We start from the raw sequence: 21,615 nt of genomic DNA on the forward strand, positions 1-21,615 counted from the left end.
GGAACGACGACAACGATCGGTCGAAAAAAAAAACACAGCGAAAAACAAAATAACAACAACAACAAGGCGCCCTGGCCAAGGTATCCGCACCCGCACAAAGCCAACAACTAAAACAACAACATCGAACAACAGCGGTAACAACAGAAACAACAACCTCGGGCTGCCCAAGAAGATGCTGGCAAAACCAAATTGGCAATACGCTAAATAAAAAAAAAGGCTGACAAGGTTATAAAAAATATTGTATATATTTTAATAATAAAGAAAAACACATTTAAAACAACTGTATCTATGCTTAAGAAATAAATAAGTGAAATATACAATTCCTTTATTATCGTAATAGATCCCAAGTCTCAAAGCATACATTCCTACGTATCAGTAATACCCTACAATCGTTGAGCATAAAAAATAATCACCGCCAGGACTTGAACTTTCTGGGAAAAGCGAAGCTCAGCCTTTCCATTTCTATCGGGGAGTTTCATAATACCCCGATAACAGAGACAGCAGACGAGGCCACCCACACGACAAAGTCGGGACAGGTATTGTGGTTTACCGAATCCATGGATTGGATGGATGAACTCCGATCAACCGGGATGGAGATGGATTGGCTTGGATGGGATGGAGAGAGAGATGCCGCTGGCCCACGATGGATGGTGGAGCTGAAATGCTCATTAAAAATGTAGAAAGCTCTCCTCTCCCAAAACACCGGCGATCGATAGCCCGATTTTGCCGATTACCCGACCGATTGCCCGATCGCTAGCTCGCTGTCAGCGCTAATCGCACGATCTTAATTTACAGCAACAACTGAACTGAGCAGGACGACCGACAGCCGACTACCGGCGACAGAGATCACTTAGAAATGAAGAGAGATAGAGAGAGAGAGAGAGATGGAGATAGACAGCATATGCCGGTATATCGATATAGCTGGTATATCGAGGAAAGAGGAAGCAGCTCTACGATTCGATCTTGGCCAATTTGGCTGGCGAACGCAACTTTCGCTTTTGCCGACTGCTAACGATCGCCAATCGACGGCAATTTATTATTATGCAGCGATCGCTTGTTCGTATTTAATTCAATTAAAAGACGGTTAGAAATCATGGTAATTATGCTTCCAGGAAAGCCAAAAGAACGGCAATCGTGTTCGCCAGCGAATGGCAAGTGTAATTTGTAATGATCATTAGTCGATTCACGATCGAAGAGAAAAAGAAAGAAAAAGAGATGGGGAAGGAAAAACGCGTACTAAATCCAATTTTTATGTCGTGATTGGTAAGCCATCTGGGAAACTGGCAAATTAAACTAGATCGATCGTTAAATGATCTTTTATGTCACTGCAAAGCCGCGGATCACTGGGAAAATCAAGCTTTAAGATGATCTTTAGCTTGCTTAGATAATGGTATTCTGTTCCTTATAGAAAAACTACGTGATGTTCTACCCCAAAACAAAAATCAAGATCTGTTCGAACATCGTATTGCAATTCCAAATCCATCACCATCGGCAGGAAGGAGAAATCAAAAATGAAAAGAATTCAGCACACACACAGTGACAACAACCAGAGCAACAACTTTGACAACATTGAACAACAACGCTTTCCGCTGCGCGATAAGGCCAAAAACCAAACAACCAACAACAATTGCTGGTGAGGCGTGTGTGGGCGCAATTTTCCATTGAATTATAATTTTTTCGTATTACAATTTTTCTTCTCCAACTGTACACAGAAAGAAATATATTTCTTTGAGCTAATCAACTTATATTTAACTTGCAAATAGTGCTACTCAAACACTTTAAAAGAGGATTTAACACCAAGAAACGGTCACTCTTTTCTAGTTGTTGGTAGAGTGCATGGTCACACACAAGAACGGAATATCAGCACATACGATTTAAAGTGGAAATTTTATCCTTGTTTTATTTCAGTGCATCTATCGCTCTCTCTTTTCCGCTTATTGCGGATTTTGGCTTGTCATAATTTTCATTACATGTTTTTCTGCCATGTTTGTTGCTTTCGTTGGGGGTAAAACCAAAGCGTACCTATAAAGCCTGATAAAGATCTTTCCATAGAGAGTGCGGGCTGAGCAACAACAACGAAAATAGCAGTAACAACAACAGCAAAACATTGAACAACAGAAAATTGCAACAATCTGATAAAGACAACAACTGAACTCAACTGAGAGACTCAATTGCGGTTTGTGTCCCGACTACAAAAAAAATAAACAAGGCTAACAAAAAAAAAAAAATTGCACAAAAAATATACAAATTTCTGGAAAAAAGTGCGTGAGCTGGGGCCCCAAGAAACTTGTGGGTTGAGAGTTGTGCGAGACAGTTTTGTCACAGAAATTATCGGAATGAAATATTGACAGCCGATACGAAAAGTCAAATGTATTTCCTTAACTCATAAAAAGTAAAAACAACTGTCTTAAAGTTAAAAAAATAAGATGATATGGTATTATCTTAAAATAAAAATAGTCATAAGACCTTGAATTCTTTTAACTAAAATTAAAAAACATAAGTTTTTATTTTCAAAAAATTTTTATAATAGTATAAAAGGTTATTTCTTCTCTTAAATTTTACCAGGGTATACAATACCATCCTTAGTAACCGATAAAAAGCAAATAGTTAATGGGATTGCGTTCAAGGACTGATTGAAAATAGGTTTTTCCGGGGACGTAACCCCGGCTAAACGACAACTGTGTCAAAACAAAACGACAACAAACCAAACTCGAACAAAACTTGGCTGTTTGTTGTGTTCGCCTGCGCCTTCAGTTTTCCTCAGTTTCCCGCTGCCACGCCCCCCTTTGCGGGGATTTTCCATTGCCGCCCACCCACGCAGCCTCCGTTGACGGATTGAGAGATTTTCCTGCAGTTTTGTTTTGGCTGCCTTTGCTGGCATGTTTGTTGGACGCAGTGGCGCAAATCGGGGACGCCATGACATTATAATATGTCAATTTTTATGCCGCTTGGCAGGCGCGTGTTAGAAAATGTCAAAATCCAGCGGCGCAGTCAAACTCTCAAGTCAGCCGCACAATAAAAAAAAAAAAGTAGAAAAAAAAAGAAACCGAAACAGTAACAGCAACAACTCTATTGTGCGCCCACGCGTTTTAGAGTTTTAAAAACGCGACCACTGTGTGGTGCTCGTGTCAGGCCCCCTTTAACCCCCCACAGGCCCACAGCCCCCCATTGGAACCCCCCTCGAAAAAAAACCCCCAGCCACCTCTCAAGTTGTCTCGGCATGTTTGTGCTCCGGAGGTTTTTATAGTTTTTTATTTGCCTGGCATCGAACATTTTTATGCGACTCCAGCGGACGCATTGTCAGGCGCACAGGGGTTAAAATCAGAGGCGTGCGGGGGGGGGGCCTAATGGGGGTGGGGATCTGGCGAATCTTACGGATCTTATGGGGCACAATCCAAGATAGCGCGGGTGCGGCTGGTATACACGAAATTAAATCAGGTATACCACGCTTAACATTAAACCTTTAACACATGAATACGTCGTTTAGATGAAAAGATACATAGGTGTATGTTCTCTTAGTTGTAATCAAAATGACCCTAAATATAATTTATAAATAGATATATATATTTTTTTAAAAATATACAACTAAAACGTAAAAGTCGAGCTTAATACCTCCGCTGCTAGTGCCTAAAATTTCCTCAGACTTTCCATTAATTTATATTTTAATGATTTTAATACCTATAAATTTTTAAAAACACCACGTACTAAACATATTTCATGCAACGTTTTAAGCTTTTAAACTTAACAAAACTAAAGGAAAACTATTACATATTTAAATGTTAAAGCGATTTGAAACTAGTGACTCCTTCTAAGTCCTTGTAATATAGATTATAAAATATAGAAATAATATAACATATAAATATATTAAGAAATTTTAATTTTAATTATTATATCTCAGTGATTAGGATCAGCTTCTAATATATTATGCTGTTTTCCAATGACTTTTATTGCTAATATATAAAAATATATTTTTTTGAAATACTACAAGAATAGAGTTAAGCCTATCGTATTAACCTTTAAAAGTCACCCAAAACCTATGAAAAACTCGAAAAAGTCTAAATGCTAAAGCGATTAAAAATTAGTGACTCCTGCTGGGGCCTTAAATAAGCCAAAGCCCCCGAAAATAACCCACAACAAAGGCCGCGTGGCCATTTTTCGTCGTTTATCACGCATCGCTGTCAAAGTGTCACTTTAGCTTAACGTTGGCAGGCGATATCTCAAAAGGAGAGGTAGGACACAGGTAGAAGTAGTAGTATCTGCTAGTAGCAGCATCCAAAACCACTCCACACCTCCTGGTATTTTTTCTTTTCTCCTCCTCTTTTTTTTAGTCGCTGCGCACGCGTAATAACAAAATCACGTTAATGACAGCCAAGGGGGGTATGTGGTATACCCCCGTGGTAACCCCCCCCACCATCCAGTAACTTTAGTTTTCTACTCCTCCTCGGGCGGTGGCTTCTCTTTTTTGTACCCAACTCCTTTCCAGATGCACCTCAATTCGCCTGCGGGCCAAAGAAAAAAAAATCTCGACCGCTGTTTTGTCACATCATTATCAGGTATCACTCTGCCCGGGAGTGAAAGATATAGACTCTCCAAAGTGGAAAAGAGATGGAGCGGGCGAGAGCTGTTGCATTTTCGACATTATTGACATGACAGCGAGACTTTAGCAGGTGTGAAGGAATTCGCTGTGCCTGACACTAAATCATGCCCGCCATATACGTATGAGCGCGACTGTATGGATGGACATCCATGAGCGGGGAACTTTTGTCGGCGACTTTGATTGCAAGATGACGATGATGATGTTGCCACCAGTGGCGTTAATAAAGTCATCTAGCGGTAAACACTCCCCAGCAAAACCACAGAGAAATGCACTCAAAAAATGTCAGGTGATAAAAAATTGTGACCATATGTTAAATGGCTTTCCATTTTAAGTAAAAAAGAAAATGTACAATTAGGCTCAGTAAAAACCGTTAAGTCAATTGGGTGAAAGAATTTCTAATTATACTACATGTTCATGCATGGTTTGTGAATCAGCTGACAGTGTGACCATATAACGATTTCAACCATTGAACTGAGTGACCAAATGAATATTTGATTATTTTTTGAATCAAAAATCTTTTATGTCCTTGTAATTAAACAAACATCCAACTACCTGCTGGCCAGTGTAATCAGCAATGTCAATTGAAACGTTTAACGAGAGCAGAGACCCAGCGGATACCCAAGACCAAGACCGTCCGTTTGGATCCGATCGGATCGCATGGCATCGCATCGCATCGCATCGGATCGGATCGCCTGATGATGAAGTCCCAGAGCAGCGGACATCGAGCCAAGCAAAAAGTTCAGCAAGGCGGCAACAAAGTGTGCGCCTTGTGGTTGTTGCATGAATAATTCATAACAGCGGCACCAGTTAATAACTGAGCCGCAGAGTCCGCAGTCTGCAGCACAAAAAGTGAAAGCTCATAAGGCAATCAGTCAAAACGTCATCAATAGAATTAAGTAATCAACTCGGGGACCCGAAACAGCAGCGGCAAACCAAAACTGACCACACACAACAACGGGGCCGGTAAAGGCAACAATGGGCCAGAAGTAAGAAAAAAAAAAAACTGCGAAAAAATAATAAAGGAACAAAAAAAAAAAAACGGAGCCAACTTCACATTGATTGCGGTCCAAAAAGGAGTCGAGAAGTCGAGAACAAAAAGAGGCGCGAGTGGCAGGACCACCGGCAAAAAAGAGCACCAAAAGAGTAGCCAGCAGCAACGGACACTCCACGGACGGACAAACGGACAAGCGGACATACGGACAAGCGGACATACGGACAAGCGGACATGCGGACAACTGGACAACCGGACCTACGGACAGCAGTTGGAACAGCAGTTTTTATGGCCTTTTTCCTTTATCTGCTGCCTGCTTTTTTCTTTTCTTTTTTTTTTTTTTTTTGGGCAGGTCTTGGACCTGCAGTTATTGTGGTTTGACCAGTTGCAGGGCACCGCAACCACAAAGGAGCAGAGTGGGGCAGCCAGAAGATATTGAACCTGGGGCAGCCGAGGAGAATCTGTCGGGAAGCCAATGCAAAATTATCGGGTTGCGTATCAATGCTCAAATCCAGTTGGCATATTGGGGAATGCTTTGATTAATGTGCCAAAATAATACAAGGAATATGGTACAAGCTACTCACTTATAAGGAATTCCAAGAAGGTTTAAATGGAATAATCAAATGCTATTTGCTTTAACTTTTAAAATTACTCCCCCTTTTTTTATTAGGGACTGTAGTTAAGTAACTAACATTTTAAACTACCAAAGAATTATTGCTTGTGGAAACTTCTTTATTCACGCTACCTTCATTTCCCAGAAGATTCCCCCGGCCTTTGCTAAAGGAACCCACTGACCTTTTGCATTATTTCAATTAAAATTCATTATGCATTATCTTCGTGTCTATTCCGTCGCTTTTGATCCTTGTTTACATATTTTACTTTTCGCTTTGCCTTGCGTTTTCCTCCTCGTTTTTTTTTTTTTGCCTTCTTCGAGGTGCAATTAAAATAATTACGATAATTATATAGTTACAGTAGCGACAGTAGCAGTGCAGAAGGACACTCCCTCCCTTTTCCTTGGAGGGTGCGCACATTATTTTATTATTTATTTTATAGATCCCGGCATTTGTCGCCAGACATGCGACGACTGGGCGAGCGAATTACGCAGAAATTGCCATGAAAATTACTCGATTTACCCCCTTGGCCTTTTTTTTTTTTCCAGCGGGTCCTTAACCCTCTAAAGAGGGTCTGGTCACATAATTAGCCGTGGTGAATAATTAACATAAGTGAGGGGCTGGGCAAAGCCAGGACTAAGAGCTGAGGCCAGCTGGAACGTGCCCAAAAGGAGCCAATTTTGCCGCTCTGTATTTCCAGGCACGCGTCTCGAAAAGTGTCGATAAATGTATGTATGTACGACTATATATCCCCCCTCTATACATATTCACTTTTTCGGAGATGAATAAATTTCCAATTTTTTTTTTGGCAACTTTCTTGGGTTTCTTTGGTCCTTTGATTCGGTTCGTGTTGACTGCCTTGTTGCCTGTTTGTATTCATCCTTATCGACATCTGCTGCCCGAGGTTATCCACCACTTAAAATGGTAATTGCAGGAATACCGGTGGGGATGAGTATGTTTAAGGGATTTCAGATATGGAACAGAGTTGCATCGAGGGGTTCTATTGATACAATCAATTTTATCAAGTCTCTAAAGACCAATAACATAGTTTCTAGCTAAATAAATACCATAACTAGATACTATATGGTTTTCAATCTTGTAAATTTATAATCAAGATAAGTTTTAAATGTATATTATCAAAAAATAAACATTTTAATATACAATCAACGAATTTTTACTTTCCATTTTTAAAAAATATAATAAGCTCAAAAATTCAGTTACATATCACTGATACTCGCAGATTCTGGGATATACATAGCCTGACACAAATATCTTCCGCCCTGCAATTCTACGCTAGCAATTCTTCTCATGCTCCACTTTGATTTGCTTATCAAGATCAAAGAGATCGCTGCTCTTCTGGTTCCCCTTATTCTCCTTTTTTGCGATTTGAAACAGCCAGAAGAACGGGAAGAACGGGCTGCAGCGTAAACACCCGCACAAATCTAAATCTCCAAGAGCAACAATAGATTTTGACGTCTTGGAAATTGTGTAGAAGAGCTGCAATTTGCTGTGGCCTCCAAGTTCAACTAACATTAAAAGAAGTGCACAGAAACAAGAAACGGGAGAAGAAAAGTGGAAGCTGGGCCTGCAGAAGAGAAGGCAGAAGACTGAAGACTGGAGAAGCGGGGGCCGAAGAATCGAGCGAAGACAATTCGAGTTGCGTGCTCTGCGTGAGCGTCGTGCGTTTGACTGACTGAATGACTGAGTGACTGACAAACTGACGAACGCCAAAACTGAACCGGGTCTAAAACCAAAGCGAGGACTGAAGACTACGGCCCGAAGACTGCAGACTGCAGACTGAAGACCAAGACTGACTTGGCCCATCATCCATCCATTTATTTCTGAGTTTCTGAGCTGCAGTTGCGGGAGTTGCAACGGCAAAAGGTAAACCAAATTATACACATGCATGCACTGGGGGAAAATTTGGGAAACTAGAAATATTAGATAGGTCTATTTTAAGAAAAAATCAATGCAGAAAGCAATACTTTGGAACTAAGGCTATAAAGATCTCAACCAAATCTAAATTTGAAATACTTCTTTTTGTAATCTACATATTTAGAACAAATCTTTGTGATCTAGTTATTAAGGTCTTTCTTTCTTTATAGAATGCTCCCATTTCTTCGAACTATTTTTCCCAGTGTAACCAAGTCCGAGTTGGAGACCGGGAACAACGCCTCCCGCACTTATCTCCCTTCGGGCCACACCAACACAATTGAAATTCCTCTAGCGCAGAAATTGCATTTCACGCTGGAAATGCGTGCTCTGCGTGCAGCAAAAAACCAAAACCAAAGTGCAACAGCAACAATAACAAAAAAAAAAGATTGCAACTGCAACAGCAACAAGAATTGCTAGTGCAACAACAAAAACAGACACATCAGAAGCTACATTTTCAGTCAGAAGAAAGACATACTTTTGAGAAGACAAGTTCTGGATGCACTATCGAAATTTGGTGATTAGGATAATATAAAAATTATATTATTAGTTTAGTTTAAAGAGGTGGCCATTCTCTATCTTCAGCGGTAGCTGATCTACTTTTTTCTTTTCAAATATTTGGATTATTTTTGGAGAAGAAAGAGCAGCTCCAGATAAGAACGGGTTGCGCAGCGAAGATCAGTGGGAGGCTGCCAAGTAGCTTTTGGATCCGAAGTGTAGGTGCTGCGAAGAAATAGTGGGATGCAGCTGGGCTCATTCCGTCATGCCGGAAAATGCCAAAAGCGCAACACTTGCAGTCCAGAAGAAGAGCTAAAAGGTAAGCCATAAAACTTAATGCCACACGGAAAAATACCTCTATTTCACAAAAAAAAAACAATCGAAAAACAATCGAAAAAATAATCGAAAAATAATCGAAAAAATTATGATCATCTTTAAACGTTTTCTAATATGTAATTTAAATTTTTTGTAAAGCTTAAAGCAATAAAATATTCTTCTATGTGTAAAACTCCTGTCACGTTCCAATTTTGCAACTGAATATATGTATCTTTTTCAATATTTTTGAGCATAATTTAATTTGGCATCAAATTATAATCATCTCCCCACAACATTGTCATACTCCATGGTTATTTTTTGTTGATTTTTCCCCACTATTTTGCTACTTTGTTGTTGTTTACTTTTCAAGTCTTTCGATTGCGAGAAGTACGAAAAAAAATCTCCACACTTCTGCCTCTGTTGGATTTGTTTGTTGACACTCGCAACTTTTTCGCAGCCCACACAAAAAATGATGAGAGCCAGAAAAAATGGGGGGGTAAATGGGAAAAGGGTTCCCCAGATGAGGCAGCAAATTTCGCTGCCTGATATAATTAGTAAACATTTTCGGTGTGTAAACAGTGCATTGCTTAAAACTGCATTAAGATTGTTTTTCAAATTCCCAAGGACAGCTGTAGAAACTATATAAAATGGTACTCTTTAACCCTTTTTAATCAACTATCGACTTGCCATTTGTAACAGAGAAAAAAAGAAGAGCATTGCACTTCACTGCCTGAATGTCAATTAACTGGAATCATTTGATCAATTCCATTTTCATTAGCCATCAAATTATTTCCAATTGATTTACACAGAAGCCTGCAGCCTTACCTACCCCAATTAATGCACTTTTTACTTATCACAGTTTTTCGAGGCAACTTCGGTTATGCGATATTACTTTTTTACTATTTTTTTCACCATGACGTCAAGCTGTTCCCTTGGCCGCCAATCCTTGTGTCAAACCGTTCTTGAGGGTAAATGGAAAATCCATTAATAAATAAAAAAGCGCCACTCACCTGCAAATAGAGAGAAAGAAACGGGGGGGGGAAATACGTTAAAAAAGAATTTCATTAAGTGCATTGGGGGTTTCGGAGGGTCAAAGGAAAATACAAATAAAATTATAAATGGCCAGTATGAACACAAAAAAAAAAAAAAAATGGGTAAACTGGCCAGCAAAATGGCGAATACATATACTAACGCATATATACATATAGAGTGCATAGTGTGCATCCCCACACACGCAGACAAAAACATACATTGATACTAATAAGCTGCCGAGTTTTGCGTGTGTCAACTTTTGCACTTTTTGCGCAAATGCAAATTGTGTATAAAAAAATGGGGGAAAAAAAACAGAAAAAAAAAAGATGAAAGAAAACATATTTTCACACGAGACATGACGACCCTCCTTTCACTCCCCACTAAACCCCTCTACCCATCTCCCTTGCACACTGCACGCTCCAGCGATTCGTTGGGCCAAAAGGGAGATATATATACAGATATATACAAATATATACAAATATATATATATATATATACGTGGGCACAAGTGCATTTATATATGCATATATGTTTACCTGTCCTATAACTTCATTCCAATGGCCGCCCTGCACTTCCTCCGGCCTATGGCCCTCTCTTTCTTTCGCTCCTCTGGTGGAAAAACAAACATACAAAAACAAGAAAAGCCCATGCATATTGGATGTCTACGAATAGTCCAAATATTTGCTGGAAAATCGCTACGGAGAACCCCCAAAAACAGTAGCAACAATAGTAACAACAATCGAAACACGCAAAGCCCAAAGACAAGGCTCTAAAATGTACACTGTTAGGAAATATATCAGCCAATACCCACAAAATCATCTAAAAATCAAGTAATGCTTAAAAATACTTTTTTGCAAATTTTTTAGATTTTTATTTTTATTTTTATTTTTATTTTATCCATTTAATCTTAACTGTTCACAGCAAAAATGTCTATAATTTTGGGTATAGTTTATAATAACAAAAAGGAAATATCTTCCTAGCAATATAAAAATTAATTAGAAGAATTTTTCAAAAAAAGTCAAAATCCTTTAATTTTTATAGTATTTTAATAGCACAGTATTTTGTGGTATTTTTAGTAGTAAAATGCTAGAATCTTTTCTTTTGTATAGTATTTTCATAGTACAGTATTTGTGGTATTTTTAGTGCCTAATTTGGTATATCTTTTTTTCGTGTTAAAATACTAGGTCTTATAAGCAATAGTTTATCCCAAGAGCTATATAAAATATTACTAATTTGGTATATCTTTTTTTCCGTGCTAAAATACTAGGCCTTATAAGCAATAGTTTATCCTAAGAACTACATAAAATATTCCTATTTTTCGTTTAAGAATTTGATTTCTGCCAGTGTAGGTCAAAGAGGAGGCGTGGTATGTGTGTCGGCTGCTTCACCTTCCCCTATTTATTTCGATGGGTAGGGGTAGCTCGATTTCAACTAAGGACATCCACACACACACACAAGCACACACACTCAAACCGAAACTAGAGAAACACACACTATTCTTCCTGTTCCTATTCCTTCAGCTATTTTTCCACCTTTTTACCCCTACGTTGTAGTATTTCTTGGCTGAACGCATTTAATGGTCGAACAAATGCCTCCGTTTTTTTTGAGGGTGAGAACTCATACACACACATGCACACCCCTAGAAGGCGGTAAGGGTTGCTAACCCTCCTATGCGTATATATATATGTGTGTGTGCTTAAATGCGGGATGGAAGTAGTGCCCCTAGAGTGCGAGAGAAAGAGAGGGCCTGCTACTGGCACATTTAACCCATTGGCAGCCATTTTTAGTTTTAGCCACCACAAATACCAACTACTTTTAAGGCATGAAGCGGTTAAAGAGAAAAATTGGACCGATCAGCCAGATATATTCATCGATCGAAAGGTATTAAATATATATATATAAATACCACACAATTTTTTTTTATTTCTTTAAGATTCTTGACATTTTTCGTAGTTATAATTTAAAACTTTAATAGAAATTTCTATTTTGTCGTCATTAAATTATAATTAATAAAAAAAAGAAACTATAGAATATATTGTTTACCAACAAACTTTCTTATCGCCAGGAAGTTTACATTACATAGCCTGTTTGTTAAAAAAAAATCAAACCCCCTATTCCAATCCCTTTCCTGGAACCTCTTCTTTAGTTGAGATAGGTCAGTCATTTCCGTTTCTACTTCAATATTAGATCAATCGAGTTTTTTGTCAAATACCCCTTAAGATTTTTTGCATTCATTGTTGTTCATCGATCAATCGATGCAATGTATGCAGATCCATTGTATCCAGCTGTTCAATTCACATTATTTTATTGCCTCCTGTTTAATGTAAAAATTTTCACTTCCTTTTCGTGCAAGTTTCTATAGCAAAGGTTCTGATTCTTTTATAGCGCGATATGTAACTAGTTTATTACACTTTATGTAAATAAAATAAAATATCAGGGTATTTCGAAAAATCAAGAGGTATGTAAGAATCAAATGTTACAATAAAAACTGTTAAATATATACTTATAATATTTAATTTTATCCAGTAGTCGCTGCCTTTCAGTTTCAAATTGTCAGTAGTGTCCACTTCCCCAAACTCATTTTATTCAGAGTGCTGGTCCGGAATAGACACTATCGACTAATTTTTTTGATTTTTTTACACAACTTAAAATTCTCGATGTGTCTCTAAAAGTCGACCAAATTGTTGAACGAAAACCAAAAATAGATCTCGAGACAAAATTGAAAGTGCGCTCTAATTGTTCGCGCAAACGCAGTATCTCGGAATAAATCGCTATGGCCAAGGATCAGGAAGGGCAGACCTATCAATCATCCGCCCCCGAGTCCTCCGAGGACCAGAAACGGGAGCAGCGGGCCCGCCTGATCAAGGCTTTGAGCCGCTTTAAGCCGCGGGATGCCAATCCGCTTCAGTTCTACAACTGCGTCCGCGAACTCTGCATAATGCACAACTGCAGCATCGACGAGGGTCTGGAACGGGCCGCTATAACCTGGCCGGGACTAAGTATGCGCCAGCGGGAGCTCTACGATTCGGTAAGATTATCTGGGATTTTTGAGGAAATAAATCGGAGTATTTAACATTCATAGAGCCCTTTTGGTACTCCTTTTGGGAGCCCGGAACTACACTTCCATAATCCATAACTTGTGCTATTATATCCCGATTTAAGCGTGGGATACCTATATGAATTTGTGTTTAAATTCTCAAATAATCTACATTCAAATATTCCTTTTTGAAGAGGGTCCAAGTTTTGACCCATTTTCATGTTCGATTTTTTCCCATTTCCGATGGTTTTCAAAATGGTGACCCAAAACCGCACTTCAAAACTTCATAACTTGAGTTATTGGACTCCGATTTTGAAGTGGGATACCTCTATGAGTTTGTGTTTAAATTCTCTAATGATCTGCATTCAAGTATTTTATTTCAGAGAGGGTCCAAATTTTGACCCATGTTCATGTTCGATTTTTCCGTATTTCCAATGGTATTCAGAAGTTGACCCAAAACTGAACTTCAAGATTCCATAACTTGAGTTATTGGACTCCGGTTTTGAAGTGGGATACCTCTATGAATTCGTGTTTAAATTCTCTAATAATCTACATTTAAATATTTCTTTTCCAAGGGGATCCAAATTTTAACCCCTTTTCATGTTCGATTTTTACGTATTTCCAATGGCTTTCAGATTGGTGACCCAAAACTGAACATCAAGATTCCATAACTTGAGTTATCGGACTCCGATTTTGAAGCGGGATACCTCTATGAGCTTGTGTTTAAATTCTCTAATGTCCTGCATTCAAATATTTCATTTCAGAGAGGGTCCAAATTTTGACCCATGTTCATGTTCGATTTTTCCGTATTTCCAATGGTATTCAGAATGGTGACCCAAAAGGGCACTTCAAGATTCCATAACTTGCGTTATTGGACTCCTATTTTGAAGCGGGATACCTCTATGAATTTGTGTTTAAATTCTCTAATAATCTGCATTTAAATATTTCTTTTCAAAAGGGGTCGAAATTTCAACCCATTTTCATGTTCGATTTTTCCCAATATCAAACGGTTTTCAGAATTGTGACCCAAAACTGCACTTCAAGATTCCATAACTTGAGTTATTGGATCCCGATTTAGACGTGGGATACCTCTATGAATTGGTTGTTGAATTCTCTAATAATCTACAACTATTTCCTTTCAGCAACGTCATGCAGAGCTGCCGATCCCAGTGCCGCGCCACCTGGTCTACCGCGCCTTCCAGAAGGAGAGCAAGGGTCTGTGGTCCCTGGGCCGCTCCTCGATGGGTGGCAAGCGGCCCACCCGCTACACCCTGGAGTCCTACAAGCCGCCGCCGAAACCCTCGCGCCTGAGGACACAGCTCGATGAGAAGCGTCCCAAGTACGACAATCTACTGGATCTGCCACCCAAAGTGGCGGCCATGCGGGTTCCACCGCCACCCAATCGCAAATTCTCGAGGGTATCACCCTCTTCGGGTCGTAGGATCCGTAGTCCTACGCCTCCAGTGACCGTAAGGCGTGTCCGCTCCATTCGCCAGATCCTCTCGATGGCCAGTGTGGAAATGAAAAAGTCCGTGAGGCGGCGGTCTGTGGGGAAAAACCTTAGGACAAAGAAAGTGGCTGCCGTAGAGCCCGTGAAAATTCTACCGGATAAACTATCATCTAGTGTGACCAAGTCCCTCAGGAAGAAGACCACCAAACGAAAGGTCAGCAGCTCAAAGGCCAAGAGATTGGCCAGGGAGGAGGATCTGAAGACGGCACACAACTGGGATCTTGCCATCGGATCTGTTCGCCGACGCATCATGATGCATCAGCCCTCCAAATCCAAGTCTAGATCGTAACTCCAGAACTCTATGACTCTATACTTCCCCCCGATATGGTGTTATTTAGTGTATTATTACTTGTTACAGAGATGGTATGTTTTCCCCCAAGTGAAACACAGACAACAGACTTACAACAGAACACAAGGTTTTAGGTAAATTGAAAGTACAAAATTATTGTACTAAATTTATGTAACGATTGCGAACGATAATAAATTCAATGTTATGACAAAAGAATCTTAATATTTGATATACCAATCTCAATTCAACAGTTAAGGCTTTTAATAATTTAAACAAAGATACTTTTATTTTTGTATTTACTACAAAGAAAGCTTATAGTTTTTCTACATAATTAAGTATTTATATGAAAATTAAACGAAATATAAATTAAAATTAAATATATAATAACTATATATCTACCATAAAGTGGAATTTAATTTAAAAACCTTTTTGAATTAAGATGGAATTCAATTCCCCAAGCTCAAGTGTAATTTATTCCTGAAGATCAACGCACATTAGCGTATTCCTTTCATTCCCAACTGATCGTGGACATAAAAACTACCCCATAAATACTATAATTAAATCCATTGAGATCTTAACATTTCATCCCAGACAACATGAAAAAACACTAACAATTTTCTAAGCAATTTTATGGCATTTTATTTCGACTATTGCCGCTGGTTCCTCGTGTTTTCCTCGACTTCTTTTTTTTTATGATTTTTATTTTCTAGTTTCCAAGCGGGCGCAATCATTTTGATGAACCGTTAGTTAAGCACCAGCAACAACAACAACAATAATAGCAACAATAGCTAATAAAACATTAACGCACACACTGGCATAAAAGCCCAAAAAAAGATAAATAAAATGAGCAGAGGCACAAAAAAAAATTCGCAAACTTTTATTTGCGTTTTTTTTTGCCAATCGGCACGCAGAAACGACGTTTGAGCATTTGACCTAAATTCGGGGACAGCTCTTCTACGTTTTCTACTATTTTTTTTTTTTGGTTGCTGTTCTCAACGCGCTTTTGTGCGTTACCCAAAAAAATAAAAAGAGAAGCGCAAAAATTCGCAAACTTTTTTTGCGGCTGCTAATTTCGCAAAGGCAAACAAAAAAAAAATTTCAATTCCGCATAGAGAAAAAAGAGAGGAGGAGAATTAGAAAAGAAACAAGCCAGAAACAACTGTACAAAAGTCAGTTTGTTTTATATTTTTATTTTTTCTGATTGCCTATGTCACGAAAATTTTTGCGTTTTGCCTTTTGGCAATCTTTACTTTTTACGGGATATTTTTTCGGAGAATCGCTCCGAGAATTTAGTATTCTACCTGTTTGGCAGAGGATCTAAACAAAAGATATGCAGCATTTCGCAGCGATGGAGAACACATTACTACGGAAGGTGTTTTGGAAGTGGTTTTTTATGGATTCCATTAACTTAAAGATTTTATTATTATTAGAAAAATATTTTGATAAGTTTGAGCATGATTTTTTTGGTATTGAAACTTAATGACCTGTTTTAAAAGCCTTAAGCTTAATATAACTAAAATTTAAAATTAAACTTGCTTCCTTTGCCAAGCTATAAGAATGCATTACATTTTTGAACTTTTGAAGAAGTTTCTATAATCTTTTCTAATGTCTGCTTATTACCAAGATTGGTCTAATCTGTTCCTTAAAATGACTTTCTTCGTTATGCCAAAACTTTTTACAAATATTTCTTGTTCTAAAAACTTTTTGGCAGAACCATTCCACCTAACCACCTCAAACGACTTCATCGTATTTTCATCCTAAGGGTATAATGATTTATTTAAAAAGTTTGCACCTTAAAAACAAAAGATATTATATCTTTTCAACTTGTAACTAAACCACCTTTTTGTTAGTAGAGCCAAGCAATTCTAATTCTAATTTGGAAAAAGTGTGCGGAATAACTTAATATTTGTTTTAGCATATTCCTTTTATTGTTTGAGTGGGAATTACCCAGATCGGTTGGCCATATCATATAGCAGTCGAATCTTGGGTTTCCCAATTTCTCCACATATTTTTCAGGTTTTCTATGTGTTTTTTTTGTTTCTCTGCTTGTTGCTTTGACTTCTAACTGCTTTTGTGTCGCCAAACATATCTACATACATCTACATATGAATGTGCGATTTTTTTTTAAGGCGCTAACTAGGCAAAAGCCACCAAGTTAACCCAAACTAGGCGTCCATCGCCCTTTTTTTCTATTTTTTTTTTCATTATTGGGTGCTGCTGTCTTTTTGGCTTTGTTTGGTTGTCAAGCTGCTGTCCAAAAATAAAAAAAATAGCAAAAATTCAGCAAGAGCAAGAGTACAACAGCGATTACGCAATGCGTTCGCACACACACACACAGAGGCGAAAAATACAAAAAATAGACACGCACACAGGCAAGGTTTTTGTTTCGTTTCCGCGATCAACGCGCTCGCGAAAAACTCACACATTCAGACATACAGAAAAAAATTCGCAAATAACAACAAAGTAGCTTGTGCGTGCGACCCAATTGGAAATTTGACACACATTGGCAGCGGAGAGATAGGCAAAAAAGGGGGAAGGGGGGATTTTGGGGGGTGGGGGAGGGGTCAGGGGGTGACGAAGCCCAGAAGCAGCTGCTCAGATACAAAGATACAAAGATACATCCACAAGAAGCGCGCCACAAGTTCACATGTAGTTACTATGTGCGAAATGTGTGCAAAATTATACCCTCATCAAAAAGTAAGAGCCAACTTCTTATTAACTTATAAAATATATTTGAAGTTATTTAAATATGATTTAAGAATTTAATTAAGATATTTTTCAGTATAAAACAAAATGTTTTTATGTATATTAACCTATAAAAATCTATATATTATTTCTTTTAATTTTTATATAAAAAATATTTAGCTGTTTGATTTGGAAAAATATTATTTTTAAATATAGAGTAACTAGTAAAAGCTTAAAAAAATATTTTTATGTATTTAACAATATGGCATTAACCCAAGGATGGTATTTTGTAATATAAAAAAATGTATTTTTTATATTTACCTATAAAAATCTACATTTAATTTTACTTAATTCTTTTTAAAAAAATATTTAGCTGTTTAATTTTAAAAAATATTATTTTTAAAAATATAGAGTAACTAGTAATAGCTTATAAAAATATTTTTATTTATTTAACAATATAGCATGGACCCAAGAAAGATATTTCTTAGTATAAAACGAAATATATTTATTATATTTAAGTATAAAAATCTACAGTTTATTTTTTCTAAATTTAGTTTTTACTTTTATTTTGTCTAAATGCTTATATACAAACATATTTAACTGTTTGACTTTGATAATTATTTTTTACAAAATATAGAGTTACCAGAAAGAAGGCATTGTAATTAGATTTTTAAGACATATAAATTATTTTATTTCCGGTTAAAACATTTTTATGTATCTTAACTAATAATATAAATATTAAAAAGTGAATTGAAAAGTGTAATATATATTTATTTTATTATTTTTAGCCATTATAGGTACCTTGACAAATTTGTATCTTGCATTTTTTAAGATCTTAGGCAAATGCATTTTCCACCTAATTTTGAGGGCATTCCACGCACAGCTTCTGCGCCAGCGTTTTCCATGGCGAAATTAAAAAGAGAAAATTATAAAAAAATAATAATAAAAAAAAAATCGTCTGGGGGAAACACACATCTGCGAGTTTGATGTGTGCGATTGTGTGTTTGCACTCATTGCTCATTTGTTTCGTGGGCTTAGAGTAACTGGCAACTGGCCTGACCTTTGGCTTGACCGTGGGCGTGAATTGCGAATAGTTGCGAAAAATACAAAAAAAAAAGAATGCCTTGCAAAAATAGGCAAACCCACAGAGAAAACAAAAAAAAAAAGAAGCGAGAAATGGTTTCTAGCGGGCTGCTTGTCGCACAGCTGAAATTCAATGCTATCTACGCACACACAAATTAGTTCAGTAGGTGCTCCAGTGTGGTTGTTTTTGTTTTGGGTTTAATTTTAGCCACTGTGGAAAATTAAACATTTTCTCAGCGCAAAAAAAAAGGTGCGAAAGAGAGAGAGCCGTCGCTGGGCCCATAAAAAATTCGCACATTTCTGTCCTTGACACACATTGCGTATACGCAATCTACGCAGCCGGCTCCACAAGCTGATTTCGTTTATGAGTGCGTGCGAATATTTTTTTTGCCGCCTTTTTTTCGCATTTTCGCATTTGTGTGTGACCCACATACGAAATCAAACAGATACAGATAACATATGTTTTTCCTCTATATGCTTTTGGAATTTTTGCACACACTTTTTTTGGTTGGCGGAAGACAAATTTGTCTAGTGGATAGGATAATAATGTTGGGTCTTTGTCATTGATTAATGGAATTTATCGTTTGCATATTTATTTCACCCGCTGAGGGGTCAAAAGGTCGCCAACGCATCGGAAAATCGCATTGACAGCTGCCAGTTGAGAAAAGGCGCTTCATGCAATTTTAAATGCAACAAAATGCCAAAAGTCAGCTGCAAAAAAGGCTAATATATGTACAATTTGTGATAAAAACAAAATATTTAACCTAAGGTCAGAAGGTTAAGCAGGCCTATAACATGTATTTCTGATTAAAAATAACTAGTAGTGTATAAAAAAAAAATAATAACCAAAATATCATAAAGTCAGGGGGTAAAGTTTTTGCTGATGATGGGTTTATATTTCCTAAAAAATATTTTAAAAAATTATTCAACCTTTCTTTACAATTATATTTCCCTTTTTTCCAAAGTTTGTCACAAGTGTTATGAGTTTACAATACATTTTTTAACCTTTTTCAGTAATTTTGCCTAATGACATGCGTTGAGGTGCTGCGAACGTGACTTCTGCTATATTTCAGCACTCTTTTTTGCGATAACAAAGTATTACTAATGTTATATACAAATTCATACCTTATATACATGGTTTATAGTTAGTGAATTTGCCATCATATGGTTATTCTGAAATTCTTGTCCACGAATATTGTATTTGACAAGTGTGGTGCTGATAAAACACACACAGGCAAAAAGTTCGTTTTCTATCTTGCAGATACTTTTTTTCCATTTTTTTTTGCACATTTTTTTTATAATTTTTTTTTGTGTTTGCCAAACATGCGAAATTGCGTAAGCAACAAGCGGGAAAGAGAGAGAGAGGGAGAGATTAGAAAAGCACACGAGCGAGAGAATTGGCAAAAATAATATCGCTGGCACACACAGATACGCCAATACTAGCGCAATCTTATAGATTCGCACGCTCTTCAACTTGACTTTGAAAAATGTTGACAGAGCGAAAAAAAGAGAGGTAGCTCGCCATTTTTTGGCAACATTTTTGCCTGTATTTCTGGCTTTATTATCTTTATCGCTTTTTTTCCTATTTTTTGTGCGTGCGTTGATCTCGCAAAATTTGGGCTACGCACTTTTTTGCGATTGCGAATTTCTCTGCCTCTTTTTTTTTTGTATTATGCGTGTGAGTTCATTGACTTTGGCATTTTTTGTGCGTGTCTCTCTGCGGATTTTTTTTTGCTTTTTTGCGAATTGAGGCCTACGAGGTGTTGTTGTTTCGCCGTCTGTAATTTTGGTGCGTGTCGTTGATCTCTTTCAGCCCCAAAAAAAATGTTCTGGGGTTCATTGAACCCCCTGATTTGGGGCTTATGGGGCGAACGAAAGTTCAATAGACTCGCGAATTTTTTGTTGCTTTTCTGCCTAGCTTTTATTCTTGGCTGTCGCTTCGATTTAGGCATAGAAACACATTTATTAATCATCGCGAGAATCTGATTAAAGGATTGATAAAGTATGGGTTTTTGGCAGCTTTGGCTAATTTATGTGGGATATGTTGGGTCTAAGGTTTCAGTCAGCAAGGAAATTATATGGAAACAAATTTAGAGAGAGTTAAAACTATACAAGATACTACAAATTTAATATATTATACCATTTTTTCACTAACACTCTTAAAAATTGTAAAATAAATTTGTAGAATATATTATAAAATACTGTAAAAGTGTTTCTTTTTCAGTTAAACTCTTTTAACTTTCACTACACACATGATTGCTTTTGCTTTGACTGTTTCTTCAATCAATCCAGAGTTGTTACCATTACAAAACGGAATTTAATTCTTCCCAACTTTTCCTTTCTCTGGCTCCGCCCATAAGTTTTTTTTCCCATTAGTCTTTGAACTCCCTCTTCTTCCTACAATGATCAAAATCCGCCCGCATTTAGCTGCAAATTCAACATCGCGATCCAACAATCGATCTTTCACGCCTGCCCCATCCTTCACTTTATTTTCCTCGCAATTTGCAAGTTGCCATCATTTTTCAACGCTTCACAGTCGTGAGGGGGTGGAGTGCAAAAAATACATAAAAAATGGGGAAAAAGGGGTTGAGTTGCCTAGGTGAGAGCATAATTTATGCCAAATTTATGCATTTTTTGTTGCCGCTTCTCTGCTTTCCTTTCGCCTTTCTGTCTCAACTTTCGAAAGTTCTCTTTTATTTCATTTTATTTGGTTTGCCATTTTGGCCAAAGTCATGGGAAACATTTTGCAATGGTCAAAACGCGTGTCGATTCTGCCCGTCGGTGAAATTTCGTTTCTAACGCTCGCTGACAGGTCCAAAAAGGTCAGACAGTATCTTATTAATTTTTCATAAATTTCATAGGTGTCTGCTTTAAATGCGACATAAATTTGCGATTTATACTTTTTTATGCTAGATTTTTGGTATTTAAATTAACACAAAAAAATGAGAAAAACACTAAAAACAATTTTATTCGATAAGTTTGATTTCAAATTAAATTAAAAAATGAATGATCTTAGAAAAAAGGTGCAAATATAT

At 37.4% G+C, this 21,615-nt stretch overlaps 2 protein-coding genes across 6 annotated transcripts in view; one reads left to right on the forward strand and one right to left on the reverse strand.

Annotated features, from left to right (window-relative positions):
• Window positions 1-21,615, reverse strand: part of mamo (maternal gene required for meiosis) — a 159,293-nt gene that overhangs the window by 104,888 nt on the left and 32,790 nt on the right. The gene's annotated exons all lie outside the window — the stretch shown is intronic.
• LOC108006541 (uncharacterized) lies at window positions 12,541-15,028 on the forward strand. Its single transcript, XM_017070073.4, has 2 exons — window positions 12,541-13,004; window positions 14,156-15,028. Exons 1-2 carry the CDS (start codon window positions 12,750-12,752, stop codon window positions 14,810-14,812), a joined length of 912 nt encoding a protein of 303 aa, XP_016925562.2. The 5' UTR covers window positions 12,541-12,749; the 3' UTR covers window positions 14,813-15,028.

This window comes from Drosophila suzukii, chromosome X, assembly GCF_043229965.1.
Source record: "Drosophila suzukii chromosome X, CBGP_Dsuzu_IsoJpt1.0, whole genome shotgun sequence".
In the NCBI taxonomy this organism is placed as follows: domain Eukaryota; kingdom Metazoa; phylum Arthropoda; class Insecta; order Diptera; family Drosophilidae; genus Drosophila; species Drosophila suzukii.

Bases quoted from the DNA above. Each gene is read 5' to 3' on its own strand.
- LOC108006541 (XM_017070073.4), top strand. From the start codon at position 12,750: ATGGCCAAGGATCAGGAAGGGCAGACCTATCAATCATCCGCCCCCGAG. The intron at 13,005-14,155 runs GTAAGATTATCT...ATTTCCTTTCAG, and splicing joins AGCGGGAGCTCTACGATTCG to CAACGTCATGCAGAGCTGCC.